The sequence below is a fragment of the Atractosteus spatula genome, chromosome 28 (genome assembly GCF_055471065.1).
Source record: "Atractosteus spatula isolate fAtrSpa1 chromosome 28, fAtrSpa1.hap1, whole genome shotgun sequence".
In the NCBI taxonomy this organism is placed as follows: domain Eukaryota; kingdom Metazoa; phylum Chordata; class Actinopteri; order Semionotiformes; family Lepisosteidae; genus Atractosteus; species Atractosteus spatula.
The window spans coordinates 2,872,419-2,900,050 of NC_142733.1; the positions used below are offsets into that span (position 1 = coordinate 2,872,419).

At 53.8% G+C, this 27,632-nt stretch overlaps 1 protein-coding gene across 1 annotated transcript in view; it reads left to right on the top strand.

The window, feature by feature from the left end:
* The window catches only part of LOC148813735 (protein unc-13 homolog A-like), a 60,484-nt gene that overhangs the window by 574 nt on the left and 32,278 nt on the right, over nt 1-27,632 (top strand). Inside the window, exons 2-20 of the mRNA XM_088907911.1 lie at nt 7,329-7,358; nt 8,167-8,266; nt 9,495-9,612; nt 10,093-10,216; nt 10,641-10,711; nt 10,978-11,032; nt 12,133-12,162; nt 12,414-12,627; nt 14,342-14,461; nt 15,199-15,831; nt 15,982-16,072; nt 18,506-18,552; nt 20,476-20,554; nt 25,560-25,565; nt 25,768-25,839; nt 26,017-26,236; nt 26,338-26,565; nt 26,978-27,119; nt 27,445-27,614. Of these exons, the coding sequence (XP_088764037.1) occupies nt 7,329-7,358; nt 8,167-8,266; nt 9,495-9,612; nt 10,093-10,216; nt 10,641-10,711; nt 10,978-11,032; nt 12,133-12,162; nt 12,414-12,627; nt 14,342-14,461; nt 15,199-15,831; nt 15,982-16,072; nt 18,506-18,552; nt 20,476-20,554; nt 25,560-25,565; nt 25,768-25,839; nt 26,017-26,236; nt 26,338-26,565; nt 26,978-27,119; nt 27,445-27,614 (2,550 nt within the window). The remainder of the gene's footprint in view (nt 1-7,328; nt 7,359-8,166; nt 8,267-9,494; nt 9,613-10,092; nt 10,217-10,640; nt 10,712-10,977; nt 11,033-12,132; nt 12,163-12,413; nt 12,628-14,341; nt 14,462-15,198; nt 15,832-15,981; nt 16,073-18,505; nt 18,553-20,475; nt 20,555-25,559; nt 25,566-25,767; nt 25,840-26,016; nt 26,237-26,337; nt 26,566-26,977; nt 27,120-27,444; nt 27,615-27,632) is intronic.

Genomic DNA, 27,632 nt, shown 5'->3' on the forward strand with positions numbered 1-27,632 from the left:
GTCCAGCCCAGCAGGAGAATCACCGGCGCTCCTGTGCGCTGTTCACAGGACGGGGGATTTCGACGGTCGGCTCCATCGCGCTGATGTGACCTTAATTATTTCGTATTTATTTAAGTACTCTGACTCGAAAACACCGAGGGCTCTGATCTCAATATTGTAATGGGTGTATGAAGTGAGATGCAGAATTATGCGCGAACTCCGGGTCCAGGGACATGGCGATGTGGTTTCTTTTAGCGTTAGCGTACGTAGGGGGGGGGGGGCGTAGTATTATTAATGTTATTATTAGCAGAGAAATGTTCTGAAGGGACCCGGGAGGACGCTTGCGGCACCGGTTGGCTTTCTGGGGTGGGTTGGTTCTGAACGTCCCACGCTGTGGATCGGTCCGTCCGTGTGTCGCGCCGCCAGGTCCCGGGCTCGTTCGGGCAGACAGAAGCCCCGGTTCGGCGACGCCGGGCTCCGCCGCTCCCTGGAGCGCTGAGCGCGCGCCTGCGCCGGGCTTGCTCGGGAGGGAATCCTGGGGGTGTTGTCGGTTTCCGGTCGGGTCCAGTCGTCACTGATATCGCTGCCGTCCCTCTGGCTCCTACCCGAACCGTCTCCTTCTCGCAGTCAGCACGATCACGCCCTCCGGGGTTCCTATTGCCATGACGGGAATCAGGGGTCCCCGATCTGGTTTCGTTTATGAATAGGATATTTTTAACCGCCTGAAACCATCGTTTTCCCGGTATTATAGACTGAGACGTCTTGAGGAGAATCTACAGGTTTATAACTATTATTATATTTCAGTGTCTTTTGTGGCAACTGTTCGCTCACCGAACCGAGCCTGTGAGAGGGGTACCGGCGCTCAGTTCAGGCGTCGGCGGGTTCTGTCACGGAACCGAGCCTGTGAGAGAGGTACCGGCGCTCAGTTCAGGCGTCGGCGGGTTCTGTCACGGAACCGAGCCTGTGAGAGGGGTACCGGCGCTCAGTTCAGGCGTCGGCGGGTTCTGTCACGGAACCGAGCCTGTGAGAGAGGTACTGGCGCTCAGTTCAGGCGTCGGCGGGTTCTGTCACGGAACCGAGCCTGTGAGAGAGGTACTGGCGCTCAGTTCAGGCGTCGGCGGGTTCTGTCACGGAACCGAGCCTGTGAGAGAGGTACTGGCGCTCAGTTCAGACGGACTTTGCGTTGCGTAAGGAAGGTTCCGCGGGCAGCCCTGTCCTCGCGAGGCTATTTATGGAGCTGAAACGCGTTTCACCCGCGTGTCAGAGCGCGAGGAAGCCGAGAGTCGCGCTCCAGACGGAAGCGCAGGGAAACCTGTTCCCGAAGACCAGGGAGCTCCGCCGTGTGCGTGTGCGGGCGAGCTAGATATTTAACAAGCCTGAAATCGCAAGTCAAGTCGTGACTGAAAGATCGAGGGGTCTCAGTCAGACTGCTCCAGTAACGCACCCCGCCGTACCGGGGTACAAGCCCGAGCCCCTCGCCGGCAGGAGAACGCGTGCGGTCACACCCGAGATTCCCGCCGGCTCATCCTGGGATCCCTGGCAGCCACATCCAGGTGGATCCCAAGGTGCAGTTAGGGAATTTCCCTTAAACTGCGTCGTTGGCTGGGTCAGATCTTTCAGGATTTTAAGTAAATACAACAGATTTAATGTCAGGTGCCTTGACTTGGATTCAGTGCTAATTTTACGCCTGTCAGTCTTTCCCCGCGCTGCCCAAAGACAAAAGAGACTGAGCTGTGGTATACTATGGTAAAAGCAGAGTAAGACGCATTAAAACACAGAGGTGTGATAAAGGACGGTGCAATCTCTAGGAATCAAGACACAGGCAGGCCCATTCATGGTCCAGGGGCCCGTTCGTGACGCCAAGGGCGGGGTCAGTGTGGGACCGCTGCAGCCCCGGCTGCTGTCAGGCTGTAGCACCCAGACGGGCTGAGTGGCCTCGTCACCTCGCTCGCCTTCCTTGTGAGCTTCAGGCACGGGCAGGGCATGTACGACCGCTGCACGTCCGGGGCAGACTGCCCCTTTGCGAGCCGGGAGATTAGTGAGTTACTCTGCCCGAAACCCTTTTTTAGCACTTATATATTCACGTTAGGCGTGTACGGTTCTGTTGGTAGTTCTTTCCAACTAGAGCATCCTGTATCTGGCGTGGTTTGGAGTGGCTCTGCAGCCTTTGGCATTTACAAAACCTCCCCCCGGAGAGCGTGACACCCCCACCCAGCTTCGTGTGATCGCCGGACCTGGGCGGCGTGCCCCCCACTCCGCCCGGGCACACGCCCCCCCCCCCCAGCCGGGCTCTGTCAAGCAGCATCGCCGGAGCCGAGCCCCCGCTCCACGGGGGGCGCTATAAAGACACGGCTCCCGTCGCGCGGCGCTTGAGTGGGTCGGAGAGGAGGAGGAGGAGGAGGAAAAGAGGAAAGGAATTCAGAGGGGGGAGCTGGCTGTACTTGAAAAAAAAATGCTTGTAAAAATCCAGCTGCCACCATCCTGCTCATCACCTCTATTTCGGTGTAATGAAGCCCCGCGCCGGTAGTGCAGGCCGCAGGCCGGGTCCTCAGTGGGCGGGGTCTGTGCGGTGGGGGGCGTGGCTGCAGGGGGGGTTGTTTTTCTGAATGGGAGTCTCGGCCGCTGGCGGCCCTGCAGCCGGACTGTGGGATTAGGCGCCGTGTCCGCGTTGTGAATTGAGCCGAGCGGCGGCGGCCGTCTTTCATTCACAAAAACAGAGAGAGGAGCCGTGACAGTCCCCCCCCCCTCCCTTCTCTGGCTCCCACTCGGAGAGAGAGACGCGCGGCGCCGCTCGGCAGCACGGTGACGTCAGCGAGCGGATGAGCCGGGAGCAGGCTGAGCCGATTGCCTCTGTAAGTCAAGAAAACACGCGGGTGGGTTCATCTTCCTCTCTGCGGGCTCCTGCTGTCCGTGTTTGATCTGGCGGTTCACAGGGCGCGGCTGTGCCGCTCTGTGCGCTGAGGGGAGAGCTGCTGTCTGAGACTGATGCTGTCGCCATCAGTCAGCAGGCAGAGTTCCAGCCTCATCCTCATCTTCTTTCTGTCTGTCATTCCTGCCGTCCTGCTGTCCACCGGGACAGCTGGAGCGGAACGCAGTGGGCAGTGTGTGGAAGTGGGCATTGGGAAGTGGAAAGCAGTGGGTGGCGGTGGGCAGTGTGTGGCACTGGGCAGTGTGTTGCAGTGGGCAGTGTGTTGCAGTGGGCAGTGTGTGGCGGTGGGCAGTGTGTGGCACTGGGCACTGGGCAGTGTGTTGCAGTGGGCAGTGTGTGGCGGTGGGCAGTGTGTGGCACTGGGCACTGGGCAGTGTGTTGCAGTGGGCAGTGTGTGGTGGTGGGCAGTGGGCAGTGGGAGGTGGGCAGTGTGTTGCAGTGGGCAGTGTGTGGCACTGGGCAGTGGGCAGGGGGTTGCAGTGTGCAGTGTGTGGCACTGGGCAGTGGGCAGGGGGTTGCAGTGGGCAGTGTGTGGCGGTGGGCAGTGGGCAGTGGGCAGTGTGTGGCACTGGGCGATGGGCAGTGTGTTGCAGTGTGCAGTGTGTGGCACTGGGCAGTGGGCAGGGGGTTGCAGTGGGCAGTATGTGGTGGTGGGCAGTGTGTGGTGGTGGGCACTGGGCAATGGGCAGTGTACTGTGGTGTGTCACAGGCCTGCACCATTAGAGTGATTCATTATGAAGCTGCACTAATCCAGTCCCTTCCATCTCTCAGGCTGTAAAGCCTCCCCCCCGAGAGGAGAGAGTTTCCAGCACCTGTTCTGTGCTGCAGCTCGCTCTCCAGAAAGCTGTGATTCTTTGCAGCTTTTTTTTTCCAAAGATATTTTTAAACTTTTATTATGCGTGACCGGGATGTTAGTGCTGCTTCGACACAGCTCTTGGCTCCTGGGAACTGATTTTCACGGGGGTGGCGCTTCTGTGTGGAGTGTGCATGTTCTCCACACGGTTGTGTGGGTTTTCTCCATGTGCTCTGGCTTCACCCTGTGCCTGCATGGGCCCGCAGGCTGGGGTGGCCAGTGACAGGAACAAGTGCCTTTCTGTCGCTGGATGGGTTGAACGTTTAAGATTGAGTCACAAAAAGGTTGTTTTCATGTTGCATATTAATTCTTCTCCCTGGTCCAATGTTTCTGGCTCTTCTGTGTTTGTGTTGTGGTAGCTTCATACACTAAACACTTTGTACATTACTAAGCACACAAGGACAATGAGAGCACCAACTTTAATCCTGCCTGTCGTGATCAAGCTGGAGCAGCAGGGATTAGTCATTTGGTTCTGCAATTCCTTGTTGAAGGTTTGTGTGTTGGCCCAGCTACTGCACTGTGCTGTGCTGACTGTGCCTGTAGTCATTATAAGACTGAACCAAAATGTTCTTCCACAGATTTGTTTTTTAGAAGAAAACAGTCAAGATTCAGTCATTTCAGATATATAACTGAGCTTTGCCAGTCCAGAGAACAGATTGAATGCCCACTGCATTCCGGTCCATTCGAGCTTTTACAGTGTTGTCAATCAGAGTCCCGGGGCACAGCGGTCAGACAGAGTCAACGCCTCTGATTCAGAATGAACTGTGCAACCGAAGGATATGAGGTAACTATGTGGAAGTTCATTTCAAATGGAAATAGAACAGGAAGACAGTGCTTTAATAATAGTAATAATAATAATTGCTTACACTTCTATAGTGCTTTTCTGGACACTCCACTGAAAGCGCTGTACAGGTAATGGGGATCCCCTCCACACCCACCTTGATGATGCGCCAGTCTGCTCCCCACACACCAGCTCTCAGTGGGGAGGAGAGCAGAGTGATGAAGCCAGTTCAGAGATGGGGATTATTAGGAGGCCATGATGGGTAAAGTCCAGGGGGAATTTTGGCCAGGACACCGGGGTAACACCCCTACTCTTTTCGAGAAACGCCCTGGGATTTTTAATGACCACAGAGAGTCAGGACCTCAGTTTTACGTCTCATCCGAAGGACGGCGCCTTTTTACAGTCTAGTGTCCCCGTCACTATACTGGGGCATTAGGACCCACACAGACTGCAGGGTGAGCGCCCCCTGCTGGCCCCACTGACACCTCTCCCAGCAGCAGCCTTAGCTTTCCCAGGAGTCTCCCCTCCAGGTACCGGCCAGGCTCACACCTGCTCCAGTGGGCGGCCAGCTGGGAGCTGCAGGGTGAGATGGTTACCCAAAGAGCTCTGGGAGTCTGGAACCAGCTACCCGGCCATGTTGATGAAGTTGAGTCTCCAAGCTAGATGGGTCTCGTTTACCCATCCTTGTGTTTTCACAAGAGCCCCCTGCAGCCGAAATGTGGCGATGGAGCAGTGGAAACAGCTCTTTCTGTCAGAGAGGGGGGTGTGGCGTTCCGAGACCTGCGCCGGCAGCTCGCCGAGCGCTCCAGGGGCTCGATTCAACCCATCGCCGGAAACGCCCATCACAGCACCGGCCTCGTGTGGCTAAATATAGAGGAGCTGATGTGAGCAGAACCAGGGGGTCTGGGTCCCCAGGGGAGGGGGGCGCTCTTGCTCCTGGAGGGGACCGGTCCGGGAGAAGCCGGGCCGGCTGCCCCTGTGCCCGATGGTGGGGACTTTCCTCTGCCCTCTGCTGTGGCCCGGCGGTTATTTTTAGCGGCAGGAGATGTGGCGCGCTGCTCGCTCGCTGGCTCCCTCACTCGCTGGCTCCGCTGAGCAGACCGAGCGAGCGAGCGAGCGAGAGAGAGAGAGCGTGTGTGTGAAAGACATCACATGGCAGCTCCGGGCGTGGGAGTGAGGCAGAGGAGTGAAAGAGGGAGGGAGCAGCATCGCCCCAGTGCTGGCCAGCTCAAAGTCTGCTCATAGCACAGACAAAATCCCCTTTCCATTCATGACATGTACTGTTTGATCTTTCGCCCTGTAGATTGCATTTAACTTCAAATGGTGTGCAGAGGTCTGAGTAGTCAATACTTCAAAACCTGGAGTGGATCAGACTGCTGTGCCCTGGGAGTCTGATTGTTAGCACTGTAAAACCTGGATTGGATCAGACTGCTGTGCCCTGGGAGTCTGATTGTTAGCACTGTAAAACCTGGAGTGGATCAGACTGCTGTGCCCTGGGAGTCTGATTGCTAGCACTGTAAAACCTGGAGTGGATCAGACTGCTGTGCCCTGGGAGTCTGATTGTTAGCACTGTAAAACCTGGAGTGGATCAGACTGCTGTGCCCTGGGAGTCTGAATGCTGTCCCTGCCCAGAGACAGTGTACAGAACAAACCTTGAATGGAGTCTCTGACTTCTCTTTCACATAGTCAGAGACTGGAGAGCTCATCTGTGGATGTGTTGGAGTGCATGTGGAGCCATTGCAGGGGACTAATCCCAGGGCTGGGAGTATGAATTCCCTGCTGGAGTATTACTGCTGACGTTGGGGCCATGAAGCGCAGCGCAGTAGGAGCACGCTCTGTAAAAGATCAATTCAATTTGCCTTCCTCTCCACATTGAAGACTATCAGGCCTTTTCCTCTGGAAGCTTTCCTGCTGCAATCTGGCTTCCCATTGTCTCCGACATCCCACAGCTCCATCTGCTCTGGGATTTAAGCTCTGAAAGCTCCCAGGTGCCGAGAGATAAGGAGGTGGGAGTTCGCTCTCTCTCTCTCCTGACTCCTTTGATCTGCTCGAGTTAGCGAGAGGAGTGGATGGAGAGGGTTTGCAGGTATTACTGACAGTTTTTGTTCTGCTGTTATAAGCGGGGCTCTGTTAACAGAAATCCCGGCCCCTCCCTCTGCTGCCGGCCTGGATTGAGGGTGTGAAGGGGACGCAGGGTTTTGTCAGTAGGGCCCCACTGGGAGTCTGATTGTTAGCACTGTAAAACCTGGAGCAGATCAGACTGCTGTGCCCTGGGAGTCTGATTGTTAGCACTGTAAAACCTGGAGCGGATCAGACTACTGTGCCCTGGGAGTCTGATTGTTGGCACTGTAAAACCCGGATTGGATCAGACTGCTGTGCCCTGGGAGTCTGACTGTTAGCACTGTAAAACCTGGATTGGATCAGACTACTGTGCCCTGGGAGTCTGATTGTTGGCACTGTAAAACCCGGATTGGATCAGACTGCTGTGCCCTGGGAGTCTGATTGTTAGCACTGTAAAACCCGGATTGGATCAGACTGCTGTGCCCTGGGAGTCTGATTGTTAGCACTGTAAAACCCGGATTGGATCAGACTGTTGTGCCCTGGGAGTCTGATTGTTAGCACTGTAAAACCTGGAGCGGATCAGACTGCTGTGCCCTGGCCCCAGTGCTGCAGCAGACGCCTGCCCTCAGTCCAGTAGGAGTCTTTCAAGGTGCTGGATCCGGCCTGCTTGCGGGCCCAGATGAGTGCGTCCCTGCTCTGATACTCTCTTTCTCTCTGTTTTGCAGTGAAGAAAGCCAAGCTAGATGGGCCCCAAGGTGAGTGGCTGAGAACACACCTTCACAGCATGGTCTACTGCGTTAGGTCACAGCGTTCTCATTCCTTTTCTACAATATGGGGTTTGGCTAACCTCGTCCCCATCCCGGCAGTGAGATCTGGTGATCAGCGCAAGGCATAGGGGCGCCAGTGAGATGAACACTTTTCCAATCCTCTCATTACTTTGTTAGTGAGACGTTTGTCCAGAGTCTCATTGTCTACAGGTGCCCAGAGAGCTGGTTTCCACAGCACAGCTGGGCCGCTCATGTCTGCAGACGTGCTTCCTGGTTTCATTCCTAACTGCTAGAAGACGCCTTGCATCCTTGTTTTGCTGTTGTTACTTATAATTGAGGGAACGCTGATCATTTTTCGCTTATTACATATTTCGCTTGAGCCACGAAATTTGCAATCAGCAGCTCATCGCGCACTGACACCTGTGCGAGCTCCTGCGACACGCCCACCTGCAGAGCCGTTCGTCACGTGATGCACTGTGAGCTCCACAGAGACGGCTCTGATTGGAGGAGATGGCCGGTCTCTCATGACCTCACTCGAAGCCAGCAGGCGCTCTGTCAATCCCAGGAGGCTGTTTCTCAGGAAGAGCCCTGGCTGACTTATCCCACCGCTGCCCCCAGGGACCCTGCTGCAATTGTGCACCTTGTGCACAGTGGGAATCCCAGCCACCTGAATGCAATTGACACATGGAGGAACTGCAGTGCCTTGGTCAGACTCTGAGCCAAGCTCTTACAACTAAAGAAACTCTGCTGTTCTAACTTCTGAAAGCACCTCTGTCTGTCCTTCTCTCTCCTGCAGAGAAATTCAACACGTACGTGTCTCTCAAGGTGCAGAATGTCAAGAGCACCACCATCGCGGTTCGCGGGAGCCAGCCGTGCTGGGAGCAGGACTTCATGTTGTAAGTTGAGGCCTCCTGTGTCTCACAAATGAAGTTGCCATTATGTTTCCTCACTCCGGTTCATCACTCCTCACTCCTCACTCCGGTTCATCACTCCTCACTCCTCACTCCTCACTCCTCACTCCAGTCCATGGTTCGTTACTCCAGCCTTAATAATAATTGCTTTTCTGGACACTCCACTCAAAGCGCTTTACAGGTAATGGGGATCCCCCACACACCCACCAGTGTGCAGCCCCACCTGGATGATGTGATGGCAGCCAGAGTGCACCAGTCCACTCACCTCACACCAGTCATCAGTGTGAGGAGAGCAGAGTGATGAAGCCAGTTCAGAGATGAGGATTATCAGGAGGCCATGATGGGTAAAGGCCAGGGGGAAATTTGGCCAGGACACTGGGGTAACACCCCTACTCTTTTTGAGAGACACCCTGGGATTCTTAATGACCACAGAGAGTCAGGACCTCGGTTTTACATCTCATCCGAAGGACGGCGCCTGTTTACAGTACAGTGTCCCCGTCACTATACTGGGGCATTAGGACCCACACAGACCGCAGGGTGAGCGCCCCCTACTGTCCCCACTCACACCTCTTCCAGCAGCAGCCTTAGCTTTCCCAGGAGTCTCCCCTCCAGGTACTGACCAGGCTCACACCTGCTGGGCTCCAGTGGGGCTGCCAGCTGGGAGCTGCAGGGTGATATGGCTGCTGGCAGGGAAGCCTTCCTTCCCTGTTTCCAGCCCATCCTTACAGGGGCTGGAACGTGAGCTCCTGGAGGCTGTGTGATCTGACGGAGGAGAGCTGTGGAGAGTCCTGGCGCAGCGAGAGCTTTATCAATAGCACCAGGGCCATGAGGGGGGTGCAGTCCTGCAGGTTTCACAGATGATTATCAATAAGCAACTGATTAAGACTTACAAAAACAGATGATTTAACATCTTAGGTCAATAATTAATTCAGTAAAGCCCGGCAGTGAAGAACAGGGACCAGTGGCTGTGAAGGACTGGAATGTGTGTGTGATTGTCACTCTTCCACTCCTGCCTCTCACTCTCTCGGCTACATCACACTGCCTCCCTGTAGGTGGCAGTGTTGAGTGAGGTTAGTGTCCAGGACTTGTGCCTGGGAAGCTGTGGGTTCAGATCACTCCAGTAAATGCCCTTCTGTGTAAATAGGTCCTGACTTTTTTGGTGCAGTAACACGTTGCTATCCAGCCTCAGCGTCCCCACTCTCTCTCCCCGCAGTGAGATCAACAGGTTAGACCTGGGCCTGACGGTGGAGGTCTGGAACAAGGGCCTGATCTGGGACACCATGGTCGGTACCGTGTGGATCCCCCTGCGCAACATCAGGCAGTCAAACGAGGTACGGTCCCCCTGTGTGCTCTCGCACTGGCGCTGAGACCTGTTTTCCCGTCCATCGGCTTGTCTGCCAGTCCAGCCAGCAGCCCTGATCGTCGCTTTTTGGTTTCAAGAGCTCCTTCTCTGTACAGACCTGTGCAGAAAGCTGATGTTACAGCAGTGTACAGTGTAAGTGCAGTGACAAACAAGCAGTCTTCTGTCACAAGGACTTAAAAAATGTGGGTGTTTTTCTTCCTTTCGAAAGAAAAGCTAGGGGAGTGTCTTTTTTTCTCCCCTCCAATAGGAAAGCTTAGGGGGGTGTCTGTTTTTTCCTCCCTCCAATAGAAAAGCTTAGGGGAGTGTCTGTTTTCCTCCCTCCAATAGAAAAGCTTAGGGGAGTGTCTTTTTTTCTCCCCTCCAATAGGAAAGCTTAGGGAAGTGTCTGTTTTTTCCTCCCTCCAATAGAAAAGCTTAGGGGAGTGTCTGTTTTTCTCTCTTCCAATAGGAAGGCCCAGGGGAGTGGCTGACCCTTGATTCCCAGGTCATCATGGCAGACAATGAAATCTGTGGAACGAAGGATCCTACATTCCATCGTGTGTTGCTGGACACGCGCTTCGAGTTGCCACTGGGTAAGTGCAGAGCTTTTCCCTGCTGCTCATGTGTGACGGTAGTTGTCTGAGGTCATGTTGATTATAGGGCAGAAGGAGGTTTTTTCTCAAAACACAGTAAAATGTAGTTCAATAGATTGGACAGACAGGTTGCAGAGGAAAAGACTTCCTAAGTCCTTCCTTGTGAGGGTTTTAAACATTAGCCCAGGACTCAGTGGAAAGATCAGAGCAGGATACAACACATTAAAAACACAGGTGGTATAAGACAGCGTAGAGGTCAGTGGTCACCTCTATGAGAGTGTTGCTCAGTATAGAGGACAGTGGTCATTGTGGAAGACTGTATGTAAAAGAATGCCCCTCTGTGTGCAGAAGAGTGAGCTCTGATGGGCTTCATTCCTTCTTTATACCATTCTGACATTTCCCTGTGTTCCTGTCTGTGGTCCAGATATCCCAGAAGAGGAAGCACGCTATTGGGCCAAAAAACTGGAGCAGCTGAACGCCATGAGAGACCAGGATGTGAGCTGGTTTCTTCACCCTTGTCTAGAATCGGGTAGTTCTCTGCCTACAAGGCCTTTCAATGCCAAGACACGTGGGGAGGGCTTTGGTCTGCTCCCTTTGGTAATTCTTACTGTCCGATGAGCTGCGAAAAGCACAAAACGATCACAGCGCTAGGCCTGTGTCTCCTCCTGCTCCTGCCAGGGGCTCAGCCTGTACTGGTTTGCTGCTGCTGCTGCCTGTGGCTCACAGTGTCTGTCTCTCTCTGTCTCTGTCGGTATCATCAGTACACCTACCAGGAAGTGCAGGAGAGGCCCCTCCCCGTCCCGGGCACACAGTGCTGTGAGTATCGCTCTTCCACACTCTCTCTCTTGCTGTCCGGGGAGGGTGCTGGCAGGCCAGAGCTCGCCCCTGTGCCAGGAGATTATTAATGCCAGCGGAGACCCTGGCCTGCTGGTGGTGTAACGGGAGCTGGTCCAGGCTCCCGGGAAGCGTAGTTCGAGACCCTATGCAGACGGTATAATCCGGAAGTAAGTGGAGTAGGACATCAGGGGAGGAGACGGGGAGGATCAGGATGGGTTGACGGACAGGGGGGCGTGATGACGGCGATCCGATGCTCGGGGGGCGTGGCGATGGCAAACAAGTCCAGGCAGTCCAAGGGGAAAATCCGGGGCGTAGTCCAGGGTCCAAAACCGGGTGATCCATCCAAGAGAAGACAAACACGGTTAAAATCCGGGATCAGGAACAGGGACAGGGAATAAAACCGAAGTAACGAGGCCAGGCACGCCGAGCCCCGGACTCAGATGGTCAGGACGCCGTGATGAAGCCGATGCCATCGGGTCTCTCCTGGACCCGCTGGTAGGCGGGATTCCGAGCGCCCATCTCCCAATGCTGAGCCACATGGGGGTGCTGCCCGCCTGCCCCCCTCCCCCCCCGTGATGAGGCTGGGGGGTGCAGCGGAGCAGACACAGCCGGCCAAGAGCCGCAGGTCAGTCCCAGCTTTGCGCCTGGCATGGTGAGTCCCAGGCGGCTCTCCGCCAGCGGCTGGCTGCCAGGCTGCCAGGCTGCCAGGGCGTCTTTCCCTGATTTTCTCAGGCTGTGTTCCATCGGTGACATCGACCCGCTGGAGCGCCGCAAGGTCGTGATTCTGCTTTCAATTCCACGCCAGCGGTGGAGGGATCGAGCAGAGCTCTGTAGGTGCGCTGATCTGAGCTGTTTCTCTCGCTGTCTGCAGATCTCATTCCCAGCAGCCTGTCCTGCTTAGCTCACTAGAATACCTTTGATGGGACAAATGTGGTGCCGCTAATTCAGAGGGAGGTGTCCTGGAGGAATCTGAGCTGTGTCTCTGACAGTACTTGTTGCTCTTGTTACACGGGGGATGGCAGTGCTTCAGGTGCCGATGTCTGCCACTGTGTCTCCTCTGTTCTTCTCTTTTTCTGCAGGTAACTGGAATCTGTGGGGAGACCAACAGAGTGAGTGTTTCTCTCTGCTCCTTGTTCATCAGAAGAGTTTCTCCCTGGGCTGTTAGGCAGTCAGTGTGTCAGTCAGTCCTTCAGTATTGACACGAGTCTGTTCCGAGAGAACATCCTGAGGATCCCATAGGCCCGAAGCCGGATCCTCTCCTGGGGCGCATGTTCCCTATCCCAGAGGTGCGGTGTCGGTCTGTGTCTGCAGCTGCCCCAGAGGCACTGTCTCACGAGCCGCGCGCTGTCTCTCTCGGCAGACGACGACCCCGACAGCGCCGTGGATGACAGGGACAGCGACTACCGCAGCGAGACCAGCAACAGCATCCCGCCGCCTTACTACACCACCTCCCAGCCCAACGCCTCGGTCCACCAGTATCCCATGAGGCACCAGCACCAGAGCTCCCGCGACTCCTACACCGACTCCATGCACAGCTGTGAGCTGGACTACTCCGACCACCAGAGGGCGATGAGGTAGCACAAGCAACACCCAGTTCCCTTTGCCCCTGGACGGCTGACCCTCCCCTCTAGATGTTACCGTGGTGTACCATGGTAAAAGCTGACAACAAGGCAGTTAAGCCCAACAGAGAGAAGGCTCAGCCTGGCAATGAAGGGTACCAGGGCAGAGTACTGCCCTGGTATGGTATGGGCATGGTAAAAGAATGGTAAAACTGCCAAAACAGCAGATTTACTATGGTAAACCTCTATAAGATTTGGATTTGATATTAATTTGATCCAGTGTTTTTGATGTCGTTGTATTTCGAAGTCCCTGAGTGGATGGAGATGCCCTCCGGAGAGGAGGGGCAGGTGACTGCTGATGACAGCTGCACAGTCACACAGGGTCTGAAATCTTTTTTGTTGGTTGTTGGTTTAACTTGTAAGTAACAATTTTTCATCACAGCTTGTAAACCTCTACTGAAATCACCCCGACACTGTACCTTCTAGAAGCCCCTGACACTGTAGACACCATAGGGACCCTCAACACTGTATACAGGCCATGCAGAGGCTCCTGAGAACATAGACTGTGAACGCTGACTCCTAGTGTCTCTGAAGTGCCACTGCAGTGTCAGAGAATGACACTATAGAAACCCCTTACACTGTACGTAAGACCATTAGACATCCTCAACACCGGACACAGGCCATATAGAGGCTCCTGACATGTAAACAGACCCTATAGAAACCCTTGACACTGTACATAAGATGTATAGAGGCCTCTGTTGTATGCTAATCCTGTAGAAAACAGTTCAGGCGTATTCTATCGAGAACAAGGACATTGTATTCAAGCTCTGCAGAAATCTGTGTCTGCTGTACACAAGCCCCTTGCAGAATCCAGCCTCTATCAGTCCCCTGCATGGCGTTCAGGCCCTGTGCATCCCAAGGACATGGTGCACAAGCCTGTCAGTCCCCTGAGCACCTACACACGTGCTGTGGAGATTCTGCAGTTTGTATACAAGTCTGCAGTCCTTCCTGACTGTGTATACAAACCCAGGGCCAGACCCCTGGCGGAGCGCGTGTGTGCGGGACTGTTCTGCGCGCGTGTGTGTGCGTGCGTGCGTGCGTGCGTGCGTGCGTGCGTGCGTGCGCGCGTGTGTGCATGTGCTCAGAAAGCAGTGCTCACACGAATGCGCTCAGCGATCGGTGAAGCTCTCTGCTGCATGGAGTCTCCGGGCTTCAGGGTGACGAGAGAGGGGACGAGCAGTTCTCTGTGCTCAAGCAGGAGCTCTGCTGTGGCAGTGGGGTTATTGACTCCCTGGGCCTCAGTCCACTGAACCATCTGGGCTGCCTGGGGCTGAGCTGAAAGAGTAGATCAATACAGTCGGAGGGGTCACCACTGCTGAATGTGGTAAACCAGGACCAACAAGATGTCCCGCTTCATAAAAACAAGACAACGGCCTTACTTTGGTTACAGGAGTACTACAGCTCCTTCTTAGGATTGTTATAAACAGGGAGAACTGTCTACCAGTAAAAACTGGCTTTGCAGCTCCTCGCACACTTCAGCAGATCAGAGAACTGGACCCCAGATGCCCAGAACTCAGCTCCCGGGGCCCCTGGCCCTCGCTGCTGTCGCAGAGCTCACAGAGGGGCCTCTGTGCAGCCGAGAGCTCGCTCAGCTGGCGCTGCGCGTGTTGTGCGTGTGGCCCGTCCATACTGACGCTCCTCCTTTCCTGCCTTCCCCCCCCTCTGCCAGACGCTATGGTAGCTTAGACTCCGCCACCAACGGCCGCAGCGATCTCGAGTCGGCCTCGGGTTCGAGCCGGCGGACCAGCCGCCAGTACTCTCTAGACAGTAGGCACTCACTCTCTGATAGGTGGGTTACCGCACCGCGATCCCCCCCCACCCCCCACCCCCCCCGCTGCTCCAGCCTGTGGCTCGGTCCTGCTGTGGTGTCGTTGGTGGACGTGTCCCATCATCCCTGCTGTGTGCATGCGCTGGTCCCCGCGGTGTCCACCTCTCTCCCGCTGTCCGAGTACTGGACCGCCTCCATAGCTCTCCCTGTATCTGTATGTGTGCTCTCCTCCTTCCTGCTGGTAGCAGATGCAAAAGCCACTTACTTATTCATGTAACTGTTCGTGTTTTTCGGATTTATCTGAGGGGCTGGAGGTCGATGATAAAATGTTTTATTCCGAAGCACCCTGCAGATGACCTTTCTTTGGGTGGTAGGAGGTGGTGGGCTGGACATTGTTCTCTTTTTCCTGAAATTTAATAAGTTATGATACGGGAATGAACGTGTACCTGGGAAAGGAGGGTTCGGTCAACTGCGACAAGCTGGGAGACCGGGAAGGACCGAGACTGGGAATGTGGAGGCTGGGGGCTGTGGGCTTCTCCTGGCGTGGGCCAGTTGTATCCCGTCGCCAGGTCAGCGGGCGGCCCCAGCGGGTTGTTCTGAAGCGACCGGAGAGAGACGCCCTCTCTCGCGTAGGGGGTCTCGTGCGTTCTTAAGAATGATTAGTGATTGCTAACCGGGAGCGCGTGGCGGTCAACGCGGAGGCCTGAGTCTCCGCGTGACCCCCCCCCGCCTCTGGCCCTCTGTCTCCCCGGGCGCAGCCCCACAGGCAGCAGCCGCTACGCCTCCTCGGCCGAGCTGAGCCAGGGCAGCTCCCAGCTGAGCGAGGAGTTCGAGCCGGACGACGGGGAGAGCCTGCAGGGCTCGGAGCTGTACGACGAACCCGAGGCCGAGGACTCCTACCACTCCTGCCACAGCTCGGTCAGCTACGGCAAGGACTCCTTGCCCCCGGACTGGGACCCCGACGAGCCCGCGGAGGGGTACAGCGACGAGGGCGGCTACTCCAAGGACGGCGGAGAGGAGGGGGCGCTGTACGACGAGGAAGAGGCCGAGCTCTACGAGCCGGAGGAGGACGAGATCTACGAGGAGGAGCTGTACGAAGACGACGAGGACCTGTACCCCCCCGACGCCCCCCGGGAGGAGCCCGAGCCGCCTTTCACCCCCGCCCCGGCCCTCGAGACCCCCGCCGCCCCCCGCCCGCCCCTGGAGAAACAGGCCTCACTCCACCAGGCCCAGGCCCAGGCCCAGATACAGCATCCCCCTGCCCCGGCCCCCGCCTCGCAGACCCCCGCCCAGGTACCCCAGGCTCCAGTCCCTGCTGAGGCTCCCCCCATCAAAGAAGAGCCCCCTGCCACCCAGAGTGCCCCCGCTTTCCCCCCAGAGAAGCCAGACAGGTGAGCCCATGGGTCCAGCGCAGGAAAGCGTTGGAGAACACAGGGGCGTGTATATGGGAAATAAGCTTTCCAGTGCTTTGTGTTGACAGGTCTTAAAGCTCTGTCCCTCCCCCCTCCCTGCTCCCTCCCTATCCCCCCTGTCACTCCCAGCTTCGCTGCGGCTGAGGCCCTGGACTCTACGTCAAGAGCCAAGGCCAACTGGCACCGCGTCTTCAACAAGGTCCGCCTGCAGCTGCAGGAGGTAAGACGGGCGCGCGAGGCCCAGCCCAGCTCCCGTCTCTCCCATCTCCCCCCACGTCTCTGATCTCTCCCATCCCTTCTGTTGCTCCTACCTCTCCAGTCTCTCCAGTCTCTATCCATCTCTCTGGTCTCTCCAGTCTTTCCAGTCTCTATCCATCTCTCCAATCTCTCCAGTCTCTATCCATCTCTCCAGTCTCTCCAGTCTCTCCAACCTCTCTGTTCTCTCTCCAGTCTCTATCCATCTCTCTGGTCTCTCCAATCTCTCCAGTCTCTATCCATCTCTCCAGTATCTCTAGTCTCTCCAACCTCTCGGGTCTCTCTCCAGTCTCTATCCATCTCTCTGGTCTCTCTCCAGTCTCTATCCATCTCTCTGGTCTCTCCAATCTCTCCAGTCTCTATCCATCTCTCCAGTATCTCTAGTCTCTCCAACCTCTCGGGTCTCTCTCCAGTCTCTATCCATCTCTCTGGTCTCTCTCCAGTCTCTATCCATCTCTCTGGTCTCTCCAATCTCTCCAGTCTCTATCCATCTCTCCAGTATCTCTATTCTCTCCAACCTCTCGGGTCTCTCTCCAGTCTCTATCCATCTCTCTGGTCTCTCTCCAGTCTCTATCCATCTCTCTGGTCTCTCCAATCTCTATCCATCTCTCCAGTCTCTCCAGTCTCTATCCATCTCTCTGGTCCCTCTCCAGTCTCTATCTATCTCTCTGGTCCCTCTCCAGTCTCTATCTATCTCTCTGGTCGCTCTCCAGTCTCTATCTATCTCTCTGGTCTCTCCAGTCTCTATCCATCTCTCTGGTCTCTCCAGTCTCTATCCATCTCTCTGGTCCCTCTCCAGTCTCTATCCATCTCTCTGGTCTCTCCAGTCTCTATCCATCTCTCCGGACTTTTCTGGTCTCTCCGATCTCTTCAGTCTCTCCAGTATCTCCAGTATCCCCAGTCTCTTTCCATCTCTCCGGTCTTTTCTGGTCTCTCCGGTCTGTTTCTGTCTCTCCCACCTCTGCGGCCCCCCGGTCGTCCTTCTGTCTCCAGGCGGCCTGCAGCTCGCCCGCTCACTCTCACACGTGCCCGCTGGCTGCAGGCGAGGGATCGCTCGGCCCGCACGCTGGCCGGCTGAGGATGAGGAGCAGGGCAGCTGGCTCCCCGCTGTGATTTTCCAGTCTCAGATCTTGTCCTCGATCTGGGGTTTGTGGCCCTTCATACACCTCCTGCTCGGCCTCCTCCCCCCTGACTGCCCTGCCTCACCTGCTTCTTCTTCTGATTTGGTTGTGCTTATTGTTTTAATATAATTATTATCATTATTATTTTTATGCACATTTTTGTCTCTCATCCCTTTTTTTAAAAACATTTTGTTTCCCCATCTCTGTTTCGCTTCTGTTGTTTTTTTTTCCAGTTTTTTGACGTTTCCATAGCGATTTTCATGTTGTCCTCTGTCATTGGCGGGCGCTGGAGCAGGCTGGCAGGTGGGTGTGTGTGAGGCCCTGTGTGCTGATTGGGCCATCAAGCCAGGCTGACGGCTGTGTGATTGGCCTTTTGGGATGTTTTCCCCGCCCACAGCTGGGGGAAGGAACAGTGCTGTGAATGAGATTTAAATACAGGGTTTATGCTCTTGGTTAAACAAAAGGCTTCACATGATATTAAAAAAGAAACTGCTGTTTTGCAAAAAAGAAGCCATGTTTCATTAAGTACAAAAGTGAGATTGTAATTGCTGTTAACTGTCCCCACTGAAATGTAAAAATCAGTTGGTTTAAAGAAGTAAATGTAAGTAGAAATATTGAAAGAATGTTTGTAGTACTGAGTAGACTGCCAGGCTGGGATATTCAGCAGGATTGATCTGATCTGTTGGTTTGTTACAAGCAAAGTCAGTTCCATTCGGTAATCAGGAATCTGCTGGAAGAGGAGAATCTATACTGTAAACAGACGCCATCCTTTGGATGAGATGTAAAACCGAGGTCCTGACTCTCTGTGGTCATAAAAAATCCCAGGGCGTTTCTCGAAAAGAGTAGGGGTGTTACCCCAGTGTCCTGGCCAAGTTTCCCATTGGCCCTAACCAATCATGGCCTCCTAATAATCCCCATCTCTGAACTGGCTTCATCACTCTGCTCTCCTCCCCACTGAGAGCTGGTGTGTGGGGAGCGTTCTGGCGCACCATGGCTGCCGTCGCATAATCCAGGTGGGGCTGCACACTGGTGGTGTTGAAGGGGAGTCTCCATTACCTGTAAAGCGCTTTGAGTGGAGTGTCCAGAAAAGTGCTATATTGTAAGCAATTATTAATTATTATTATGATCAGCCAGAAGCACACTATTTGTCACTCTAAGAAAAGTGTTCTTCCTGGTTGAGGTCAGAGAGTCAGTCAGACTGTAAGTGCTGACCCCCTAGTGCCACTAACAGTCTAGGGGAATGACACTCCCTCCCTGATCTGTCTCTTTCTCTGCAGGCCCGAGGAGAGGGAGCTGGCTCTCAGTCGCTGTGGTTTAAAGGCGGGTAAGTCTCCATTTTCACTTCCAAATCTCCAGGCAGTAGGGTACCACAGGTCTGGGATCAACAACAGACAAGTTGAAATACCGCAGCACAGTGTAGAATTCAGTACTGCACAGTACTGTAGCCAGGCTACCTGCTGCTCATTATGCCCAGAGACCTGTCCTGTAAGTGCCCATAGAAGGGGTGGGAATCTTATAGTTATATATGATGAGGCTCATGGTGTGTCTGTCGGTTCAGGTGACGGTCACCCCTCTTGATCTTTGAGGGAGTGCACCCCCAAGTGCCAGCTGCCAGACCCTGGTTTTGCTCAGTCTGGTTCAGTTATTTGGAGATGTAACTGGAACAGTGCAAAGCTGGGGTGCAGCTATGCACACTAAAGTGAGTGTCTTCTGACTGGTAGTCTGTGGGTTCATTGTGAAATTCTTTTAAAGACGTGTGCATGAGTGGTGGTGTCTGATTGCTTCCAAACACACAGCTGGGTTTATAGCATGCTGTTGTGAAGAGTCGGGACAAGTGTGTAATACTTTGCTATTGAAATGCAGTGAGCTCTTGTAGCAAAAGATGCAAAATGCAGTTTAAGATTGCTGGTCTTTTTCTCCTCTCATGAGGAATTGAAACAAAAATCTATATTTGTCAGATTCATTTTGAGGTGATGAAATGTTGTGATGTTTTCAGTGCTGCATCTCCGTGGTCAGTGCTGTGCTGCTGTAGTAGAGTAAGAGAGTAGCAGATCGATGCACACTCACGGTTCTCTCTCCCTTTCTTCCTCACTGCCTTCCAGTTCTCTGCTGTGAGGCAGCTGCCTGTCTCGATGCCCAGATCTCAGTAGTGTCATGACAGAGAGCAGGAAAGAGTGCGTGGGAGAGTGAGAGAGAGGGAGGCAGGCTGCTTGAGAGATGGGAAGAGGTGGTTTAAGACTTCTCCCAGCCTGTCTCACTGTAGCAGTGCTGAGGAGACTACGTTTCACTACGTTGTCTCATTGGCACACTTCGTTAAAGTCCTTAGACGGCTGTTCGTAAAGATCATCGAGAGCTATGTCAACAGGGAAAGCCATTTTGCATGTTTGTATCTCTAAACCTGTTAGCCCAGTCTCTCTCTCCAGCTGTGACACTGCTGATCACAAGCGAAACTTGTCTCAGACCCTCATAAATGTTCTGCCCAGGGGCCTGAAGAATTATGTAATTGTCTTGAATTGTGAATGAATCAGGAGGGTGTTATAACCCCCACTGGATCCGATCCCCCAAGATAAACCCACCCTCACCGGTACACCCATTGCTGAGTCTTGGGTGGATCTGGATACAGGCAATGCTCATCTGCCATGGAGCTGTGAGCAGTATCCCACTGCTCACACCAACTGCGTCGTAACGTCTTGGCAGCCTTAATCTTCGAATCGCGGAGAACGAGAGTTTCCTTTCCTCTGATAACACACTGCCTACAGGAACAATTAGCTGCTCCTTTTGAGGCACCCAGGTATCGACTATGTGGGAATGTCATGAGGACATATCCAGCAAGAGGAGCCTCCCCTGTTATGTGTGTGAGAAAGAGGAAAGGGTGCTGACTCATTCTTTCCCTGTGCTATCTGTCTATATTACTCACACAGGTAAGTCTGAAATCTCCTTGTTAAAACTCTTTTCAGAGTCAGGTGTTGCTTAAAGCCTCTGTTATCTGGGGGAAGTTGCTCAGGTGGAAAATCTCTTGGGTTTTGTATTTGTTGGGTTATCCTCCTCCCCCTACAAAGTCTGCCCCTTAAATCTGTCTTGAACGTGGGGCTTGGTTCAATCTATTATTACCCCAGAACATTTTACTACGGGTTAAATGTTGTAAGCTGTATAACTCACGCGGGCTCTTGTTGTCCCTGTACCCCAGTCTGAGTGCCCCAGGGGGGTGTCTGGGGTCCCTTACGGTGGTGTTGCTGTTTCTCCACAGGCCAGGCGGTGCTCTATATAGCATAGACAGCATGCCGGACCTCCGAAAGAGGAAAGCCATCCCTCTAGTTAGAGACTTGGTGAGAGCTATGACACCCCATCCCCCTCGTCTTCTTACCCTGAAAAAATATCCTTCCCCTTAGGAGCCAGAAGCGCCCGTCCTTACTGTGCCAAACTAACCTCCCCCTTCACTGAAGCTCATCTCATTTCTCCCACACTCTCGTCCCTTCTGCGGTCTCTCTACCAACCTCTCTTTCTCTCTCTGTGCATTTTCTGAACTTACAGTTTGTGATTTTCTTTCCTTTTTCCTCTCATTAGCTTACTGACCACACCATTTCAGCCCGCATTGGTTAACTAAATCCTCCTCTTCTTTCGATTGGCTTTGTACGATAATTGTCCCCCCTTTTTTTGGAATGGCTCGTCCCACTCAGTTCATTGTCAGATCATTGGCTTCTCAGCTCTCTCCTGGTTGGATCCTGGCACCCCCTGGTGCCGGTAATTACTGGTGTGTTCAGTGACCCTCTGCTCTTGCTTACTGATTGACTCACTGATGTCTCCTTTTGTGTTCAGATTGGCTCAAGGGCTTCTCAAGTGTCCCTTGAAATTTCCACATCCTTCTGAGCTCCTTGTGAACCCAGCGACCCCCCTCTCCTCTTTCTTTTTCTGATTGGCTCACTGACTCCCCTCCCTTCCACCTGATTGGCTCACTGACTCCCCTCCCTTCCACCTGATTGGCTCACTGAACCTCCTCCCTCCCACCTGATTGGCTCACAGACTCTCCTCGCTCCCGCCTGATTGGCTCACTGACCCTCCCTCCTCCCGGCTGATTGGATCACAGACTCTCCTCTGCAGGAACGGCTGCTGTCGGGAGACTCGCCCACTCGCCTTCTGTTTTTATTTTTTAGCTTCGTGTTGGTTTTTCTGGATCTGCCTTATCGTTTTTCTTTCTTCTTTTCCTGACTCCTGGTTTCCTGAGCTGTGTGTCGCTGCTCTCTGACCCTGTGGATGTTTCTGTGTGTCTCTCTGGTTTTGGGTTTTGCGCTGTGTGGCGGTGTGAGCAGAGGAGCCGCGGTTAATTTCCTGCGTAGCATTGACAGCATGCCCGACATTAAGCCCCGCCGCAAGTCCCTCCCCTTTGTCAGCGACCTGGTGAGCTCACCACAGGACAGGAGGAGCTTGTGCTTAAAGGGGCAGGGCAGCCTCCCTGGCCACAGAAACTCTGCTAGCGAGCCCTTCCCCCAGCCTGAGACAGCCAGGCCACACGCCTCTCATACTCCTTCGTGCCTGCTACCATCCCATCCAGCTGGCTCCCGGCAATAACCTCTGCACAGAGGCAGGGTGGAGAATCCCAGAGCTGTCCTGGCCTTCTCCAGCGTCAGCAGGTGGATGCAAGTCACAGGAAGGGGCAGTGAGAACTGAGACTACTGAGCACAAAGAGTTGTAGGGGTCAGGAACAGGACAATCAACTGTGCTGTTGACCCTCGGGCTCCTTGGAAGAAAAGACCAGGCGAGATCCGCAGTTCAATTGTTTACTAGCAGCGCGATGGGCCAGATTGTCCGAAAGGCCTCGTCGCATTTGTCATCTTTCTTATGTCCTTATGGATCTTAGTAAATACCTTAGAACTATAGATTCCAATACATATGGATGATGCAATACGTTCATAGAAGTAGCTGTTACACTGCGGTTCTCTCTCATGTGTCTGATCAAGTATCCAGCCTGTGTCTGTGACGCATTAACACTCAGCTACGAGCAATTTCCTCGTGGGTCAGCACATATCTGGCATAAGCCAAATTGGAGCAAGAGCAATATTTAAGACGTAGTGAAAATAATGTCCACAGAAAAACAGAAACCACCCAAGAAATCAATTCCATAGTCTTCCTGGAAAAGCCGAAGTTAACGATTTGTCTTTAATTGATTAATTGATTGAAGGAGATCGAACGTTAACTTTGATGAGAACTCTGTGCCACCTGCCCATGAGAAGGGCGCCGCCCCTTTATCGAGCGACAGTCATCTGTGGACACGCCCCCCCCCCCCCCCGCTGCATGCTGGCTTCCTGCCTGGGCAGCACTGACAGGAAGTTTGGATTCCAGCTGGTCGCCATGGAAATCTTGCAAGTCAAAACAGCAAAAAGCGATGCAGATAAATGCTGGCTGTCACAGTGAATGACAACTCAATTGACCCCTTGTGTGTTACAGGATTATGAAGTTGCACATTTCTGTACTGGTCACCAGAGCTCATGAGCCTGGAGATCATGAGCCAGTGTAGAGGAATCCTGGCTCTGTCCTGTTCCGTCTGGTCCTGCTTGCTCAGGGCAAGGCAGGAATTATTGTGCTGCACAGTCAGACCTACAGGCCAAACCAGGACCTGAGCTGTGCAGGACTCCCCACTTCCAGGGCAGGACTGTGGGGTTGTATCTCACCTCCTCACACCCCCTTAAGTCTGGGTTTTGAAACCAGATGTTATGCGTTTTGTCTTACCCCCTTGATTTCTTTTTATTTATTTATTTTTTCGTATGTGCTGTATGTTTGAAAGCAGTGGGTCAGTTGTTGTATTTTGAGTGCTGCCAAACCCTAAACCAGTGTGATCTCTGGAACCCAAGCTTCCTCTCGCTCTGTCCCTCTCTCTCTGCCTCTGTGTCTCTGTGCGCTTTCCTGTACTGTCTCTTCAGGAGGAGGGCCCTTGCCCCCCCTGTGTTAACTGCAGTGCCAGGCTGAGGATGGCCTGGCCATACGGGGTGTGGCTGGGCAGTGCAGGGCCACGCCCCTCTGAAGGAGACAGCGATTTTCTTCCTATGTGACTTTGTTCTCTGTCATGTGACTTGTGGCACATCGTGCGATTGGCTGCTCTCTGGTGGCTTCCATTCCCATTTCCACTTTTAGAGACTAAGTTATACTGTATATACACCAATAAAGTCTGAATTCCACAGCACAAGTGACAGTAAAAATAACAGAAGATTTGTTTGTGCTGTGGGATTTTGAAGAAAGAATTATTTTCTTTTACATCTTCTTCGGTTTACAGGATCTCATTTTAAACATCCTTTTAACGGCAGTTGTTTTAGATAAATTGAAAATTCAAATCCTAGGAACCAGTAAACGAATTTAGAAACAAAAGCCCCGTGAAGAGCCAACACTGAGGTAGAAGTCTTCGGTGTCGGCCTCCTAGTGGCTCAACCAGTACAGGCTGAGCTCTGTGGTTGTAGGTTCGAGCCTGGGCCCTATCACTAGTGGACTGTGATAGCAATTCCCCAGGTGGTGGCGCACAGTTGCCTGAGCACTGCTGGGGGTGAGGTCAGTCTGCAGGGAGGACTCTACTCTCACAGTGATCCCTGCAGCCTCTTGGGGGCCTGCAGGCTCGCAGTGCTGTGAGTGACACCTCTCCTCCAATCAGAGCTGTTCTTCCAGTATGGGGCGGAGCTGGATGTGATGTGTTAAAAGATGATTGGCTCAAAAGTGCGATCGTGGGGTTTTTAGCCGAGCAACAAGGTGTGAAAAGCACATAATTCACGATTTCAAAATCAGGTGGATGTACTGTAACAAAACCAATTAGTGATTCTAAATTTATAAAAAAGTAAAGCTTCAGTGCGTCACCAGTGACCCGCCTGCAGTGCTAACAGAATCCATTCTGGACAGAACCACAACCCAGCCAGCAGGGTGTTATTATTACAGGCCCTACAGCACTGTAGTATACGACTCAGACACCTCTATCAAATCCCTTCCTGATGTACCCAAGGCTCTATGAGTGAGGACAACAGGTGACTCAAAGAATCTATGGTACCACTTATAGCCAAGATTGGGAAGCACTGACCTGTACACCAGGGTGCCTACCTTACAGATCCTTTCTGGGGAATCGTGCTAACAGAGAAAAGAAATGCATCACTGTGAAGTGCATCGCATTGAGGTACAGTCAGCTGCCACACAAACTGCAGAGAAACATGACAAGGCGAAGAAAGCTGCTGTAAAAATGAGCAAACCATGCAGGAAATTTAAAATGATTCCTTTTATTGTCCTGCTGAGGCATCCCTAGATTATGAGCGTGCTTTTCACAGAGCAGCTCAACACACACAGATCAGGGGTGTCAGTTTAGGGAACGCACCCGCTGCAGGGACTCCAGCGTTGCCACGCCCTGAATCATCGATCACTGCAGCAAGAGAGACCTCTTATTGGCTGGGAGTGGGAGTGGATTCTGATTGGCTGACTCGCTGCTGTTGCTGATTGGTAGATCTGGGAGACAGGGAAGTTTGAGCCACACCTATCCCTCCACCCCTCTTATTTTTAATTATCCAATGACTCAACTGATTTAGTTCATTACAGATTTTTTTATATTGTTTTCTTTCGCCTGGAACACCAGGAAGCATGGAACTTCAGGTAAAATTATTCCAGTTTCATTTTCCAAAGAAATAAAATCAAGCAGGCAAAAGTGGTTATTTACAAACAGAGGGATGGTCACAGATATCGTAATTATCAGAATACTAAATTGTGGTAGGTCGGCCGAGAAGTGATTTTCCCCAGGCTTAGTTATCTTTTTACAGTGTAGATCAGGGCTGCTGCACTGTGGCTCCAGCTTTCACTCCTCCCACCACTAGGGGGCCCCAGCCTCTCGCTGCCTTGCCCTGGCAGTCTCAGACACGTTTACTGCCCGATGCCAATTAGTCATATGGGCCATGGAGAGTTAGAGTTCTGCAGCCTGGTAGTGGACAGTCTCAGACAAAGTTTAACGGTAAAAAAAATCACACATAAAGTTCTGTAATGATGCCATGCTTACAGGTACATACCAGTGTAAACGTGTCTGAGGCCTGGGCAGTCTGCCTGAAAGGCACCTGCTCCCCCTCCCCTCTCTCCTCCTCTCTCTCAGTTGCGCCTTTCCTCACTGTATCTCTTCTGTCTTCCTGTATATCTGTTTCTCAGTCCCTGCCCCTCCCTTCATCAGTTGTCTCTTTTTCTCCTCCCGTTCCCTAACACTCTCCGGCTGTCCTGTGTTTCTCCCTGTCTGTCGTTGTTGGTGTTGTTTTGTCTGAGCTGCAGGAATAGAGCTTGCTTGTCTAACGCTTCTGTTTTTTCTTCCTCACCCCTCCTGGCCGGCCCCAGGCAATGGTGAGTACTCGTTTACCTTCCGGTAGAACTGCTCAGGTTGGTAACAGCGGTCGCTTCGAGCCCGGAGCTGACCGTGACAGCTCCCTCATGGGAGTGCATGAACACAGTCTGGGATTTGAAGAGAGATGCAGCTTCACGGGTGGCACAAGTGAGGCGCTCACTCCAACACCCTCTCGCGCACACTCTCTCTGTCTCCCCGCAGTCCCTGGTCCAGTCTCGTAAGGCAGGCATCACCTCAGCGCTGGCCTCCAGCACACTGAACAACGAGGAGCTGGTGAGTGTGTCTGTCTGAAATCCACACTGTATCCGTTCACCCGACTCCTTTGCGTGGGAGTTGGTAGGTCTGGCCGTCGGGCCGTGAGCCCGATTCTAACCGGGTACCTGATGGCGACCCGGGACTTCTGAACGCATGATGGCCCGTCCGTCTGACTTTGTGATGGTGTCTCTGCAGAAGAACCACGTGTACCGCAAGACGCTACAGGCCCTGATCTACCCCATCTCCTGCACCACACCGCACAACTTCGAGGTGTGGACGGCCACCACGCCCACCTACTGCTACGAGTGCGAGGGGCTGCTGTGGGGCATCGCGCGGCAGGGGATGCGCTGCACGGAGTGCGGGGTGAAGTGCCACGAGAAGTGCCAGGACCTGCTCAACGCCGACTGCCTGCAGAGTGAGAGAGAGAGAGACACCTCTAGACTCCGGTCTCGCGCTCTTCCCTGTCCGCAGCTCCCTCTCGCTCACTTCCTTATCCCCCCTCTCTCTCGCACCCAGGGGCGGCGGAGAAGAGCTCCAAGCACGGAGCCGAGGACCGGACCCAGAACATCATCATGGTCCTGAAGGACCGGATGAAGATCCGGGAGCGGAACAAGCCGGAGATCTTCGAGTTGATCCAGGAGGTGTTCGGGGTGCCCAAGGCCTCCCACGCGCAGCAGATGAAGCAGATCAAGCAGAGTGTGCTGGACGGCACCTCCAAGTGGTCGGCGAAGATCAGCATCACCGGTGAGGAGGCGGAGGGGAGGGAAGGGAGACAGGGGGGTCGGGAGTCAGGGGTGGTCCGCGAGTCAGAGAGAGGAGGAGGGGTGGACTCCCTGACAGAAGAGCAGAGTGAGGGACAGCACGAGAGAGGGGGAGAGATGTTAGAGTGGAGGAAAGTAGGGCTGAAGGCAAGAGGCAGTAAGGACCCGTCGAGGAAGCACCAGCTGAGACGTCTGGACTAAAGCCATGCCAGGAAGGAGAGGATAAATCCCAGAAGGAGAGGCCATGTCAGGATTGGGGGGGGGGCCTTAAGTAAGGAAAATGATGGTGTGTTGATGAAGGCTAGATTGATTTACATTACATCCATAGGAATCTTACATTTGGTTTGTAAGTAGTAGCTCGCTAACCTCCTGGCGCCTCTGCCCATCCCCTGCAGTGGTCTGTGCCCAGGGTCTACAGGCCAAGGACAAGACGGGCTCCAGCGACCCCTATGTTACCGTGCAGGTGGGCAAGACCAAGAAGAGGACCAAAACCATCTACGGGAACCTGAACCCTGTCTGGGAGGAGAACTTCCACTTGTGAGTACAGATCAGGGCACAACAGCCCCTCCCCAAAGGCAAGTGACCCTTTGCAGCAGTGCAGCCATTATCATCCCCAGCGCTGGGCTGTGGACTTTCTCTGCAGGCCTTGAAAGATCCAGGTTTGCAACATGCCAGCTTGCTCTTGGTCCACGTGACAGCGCTGCTCTTTGGGTGCTGGCTAGGTGTCACCCCATAGTTCTTGTCCGGAAGTTTTGGAAAACCTTTGCATTCCCTGCTCTCTCTTTCTCTCCTCTTTCCTTCTTTCCCTCCCCCCCCACTCTCGTCTCTTGCCCTCTCATCTTCTCTCTCTGCGTCTTCTCAGCGAATGCCACAACTCTTCGGACCGGATCAAGGTTCGAGTGTGGGATGAGGACGACGACATTAAGTCCCGAGTGAAGCAGCGGTTCAAGAGGGAGTCCGACGACTTCCTGGGTCAGACCATCATCGAGGTCCGGACGCTGAGCGGAGAGATGGATGTCTGGTACAATCTGGGTCAGTCACACGGAGGAG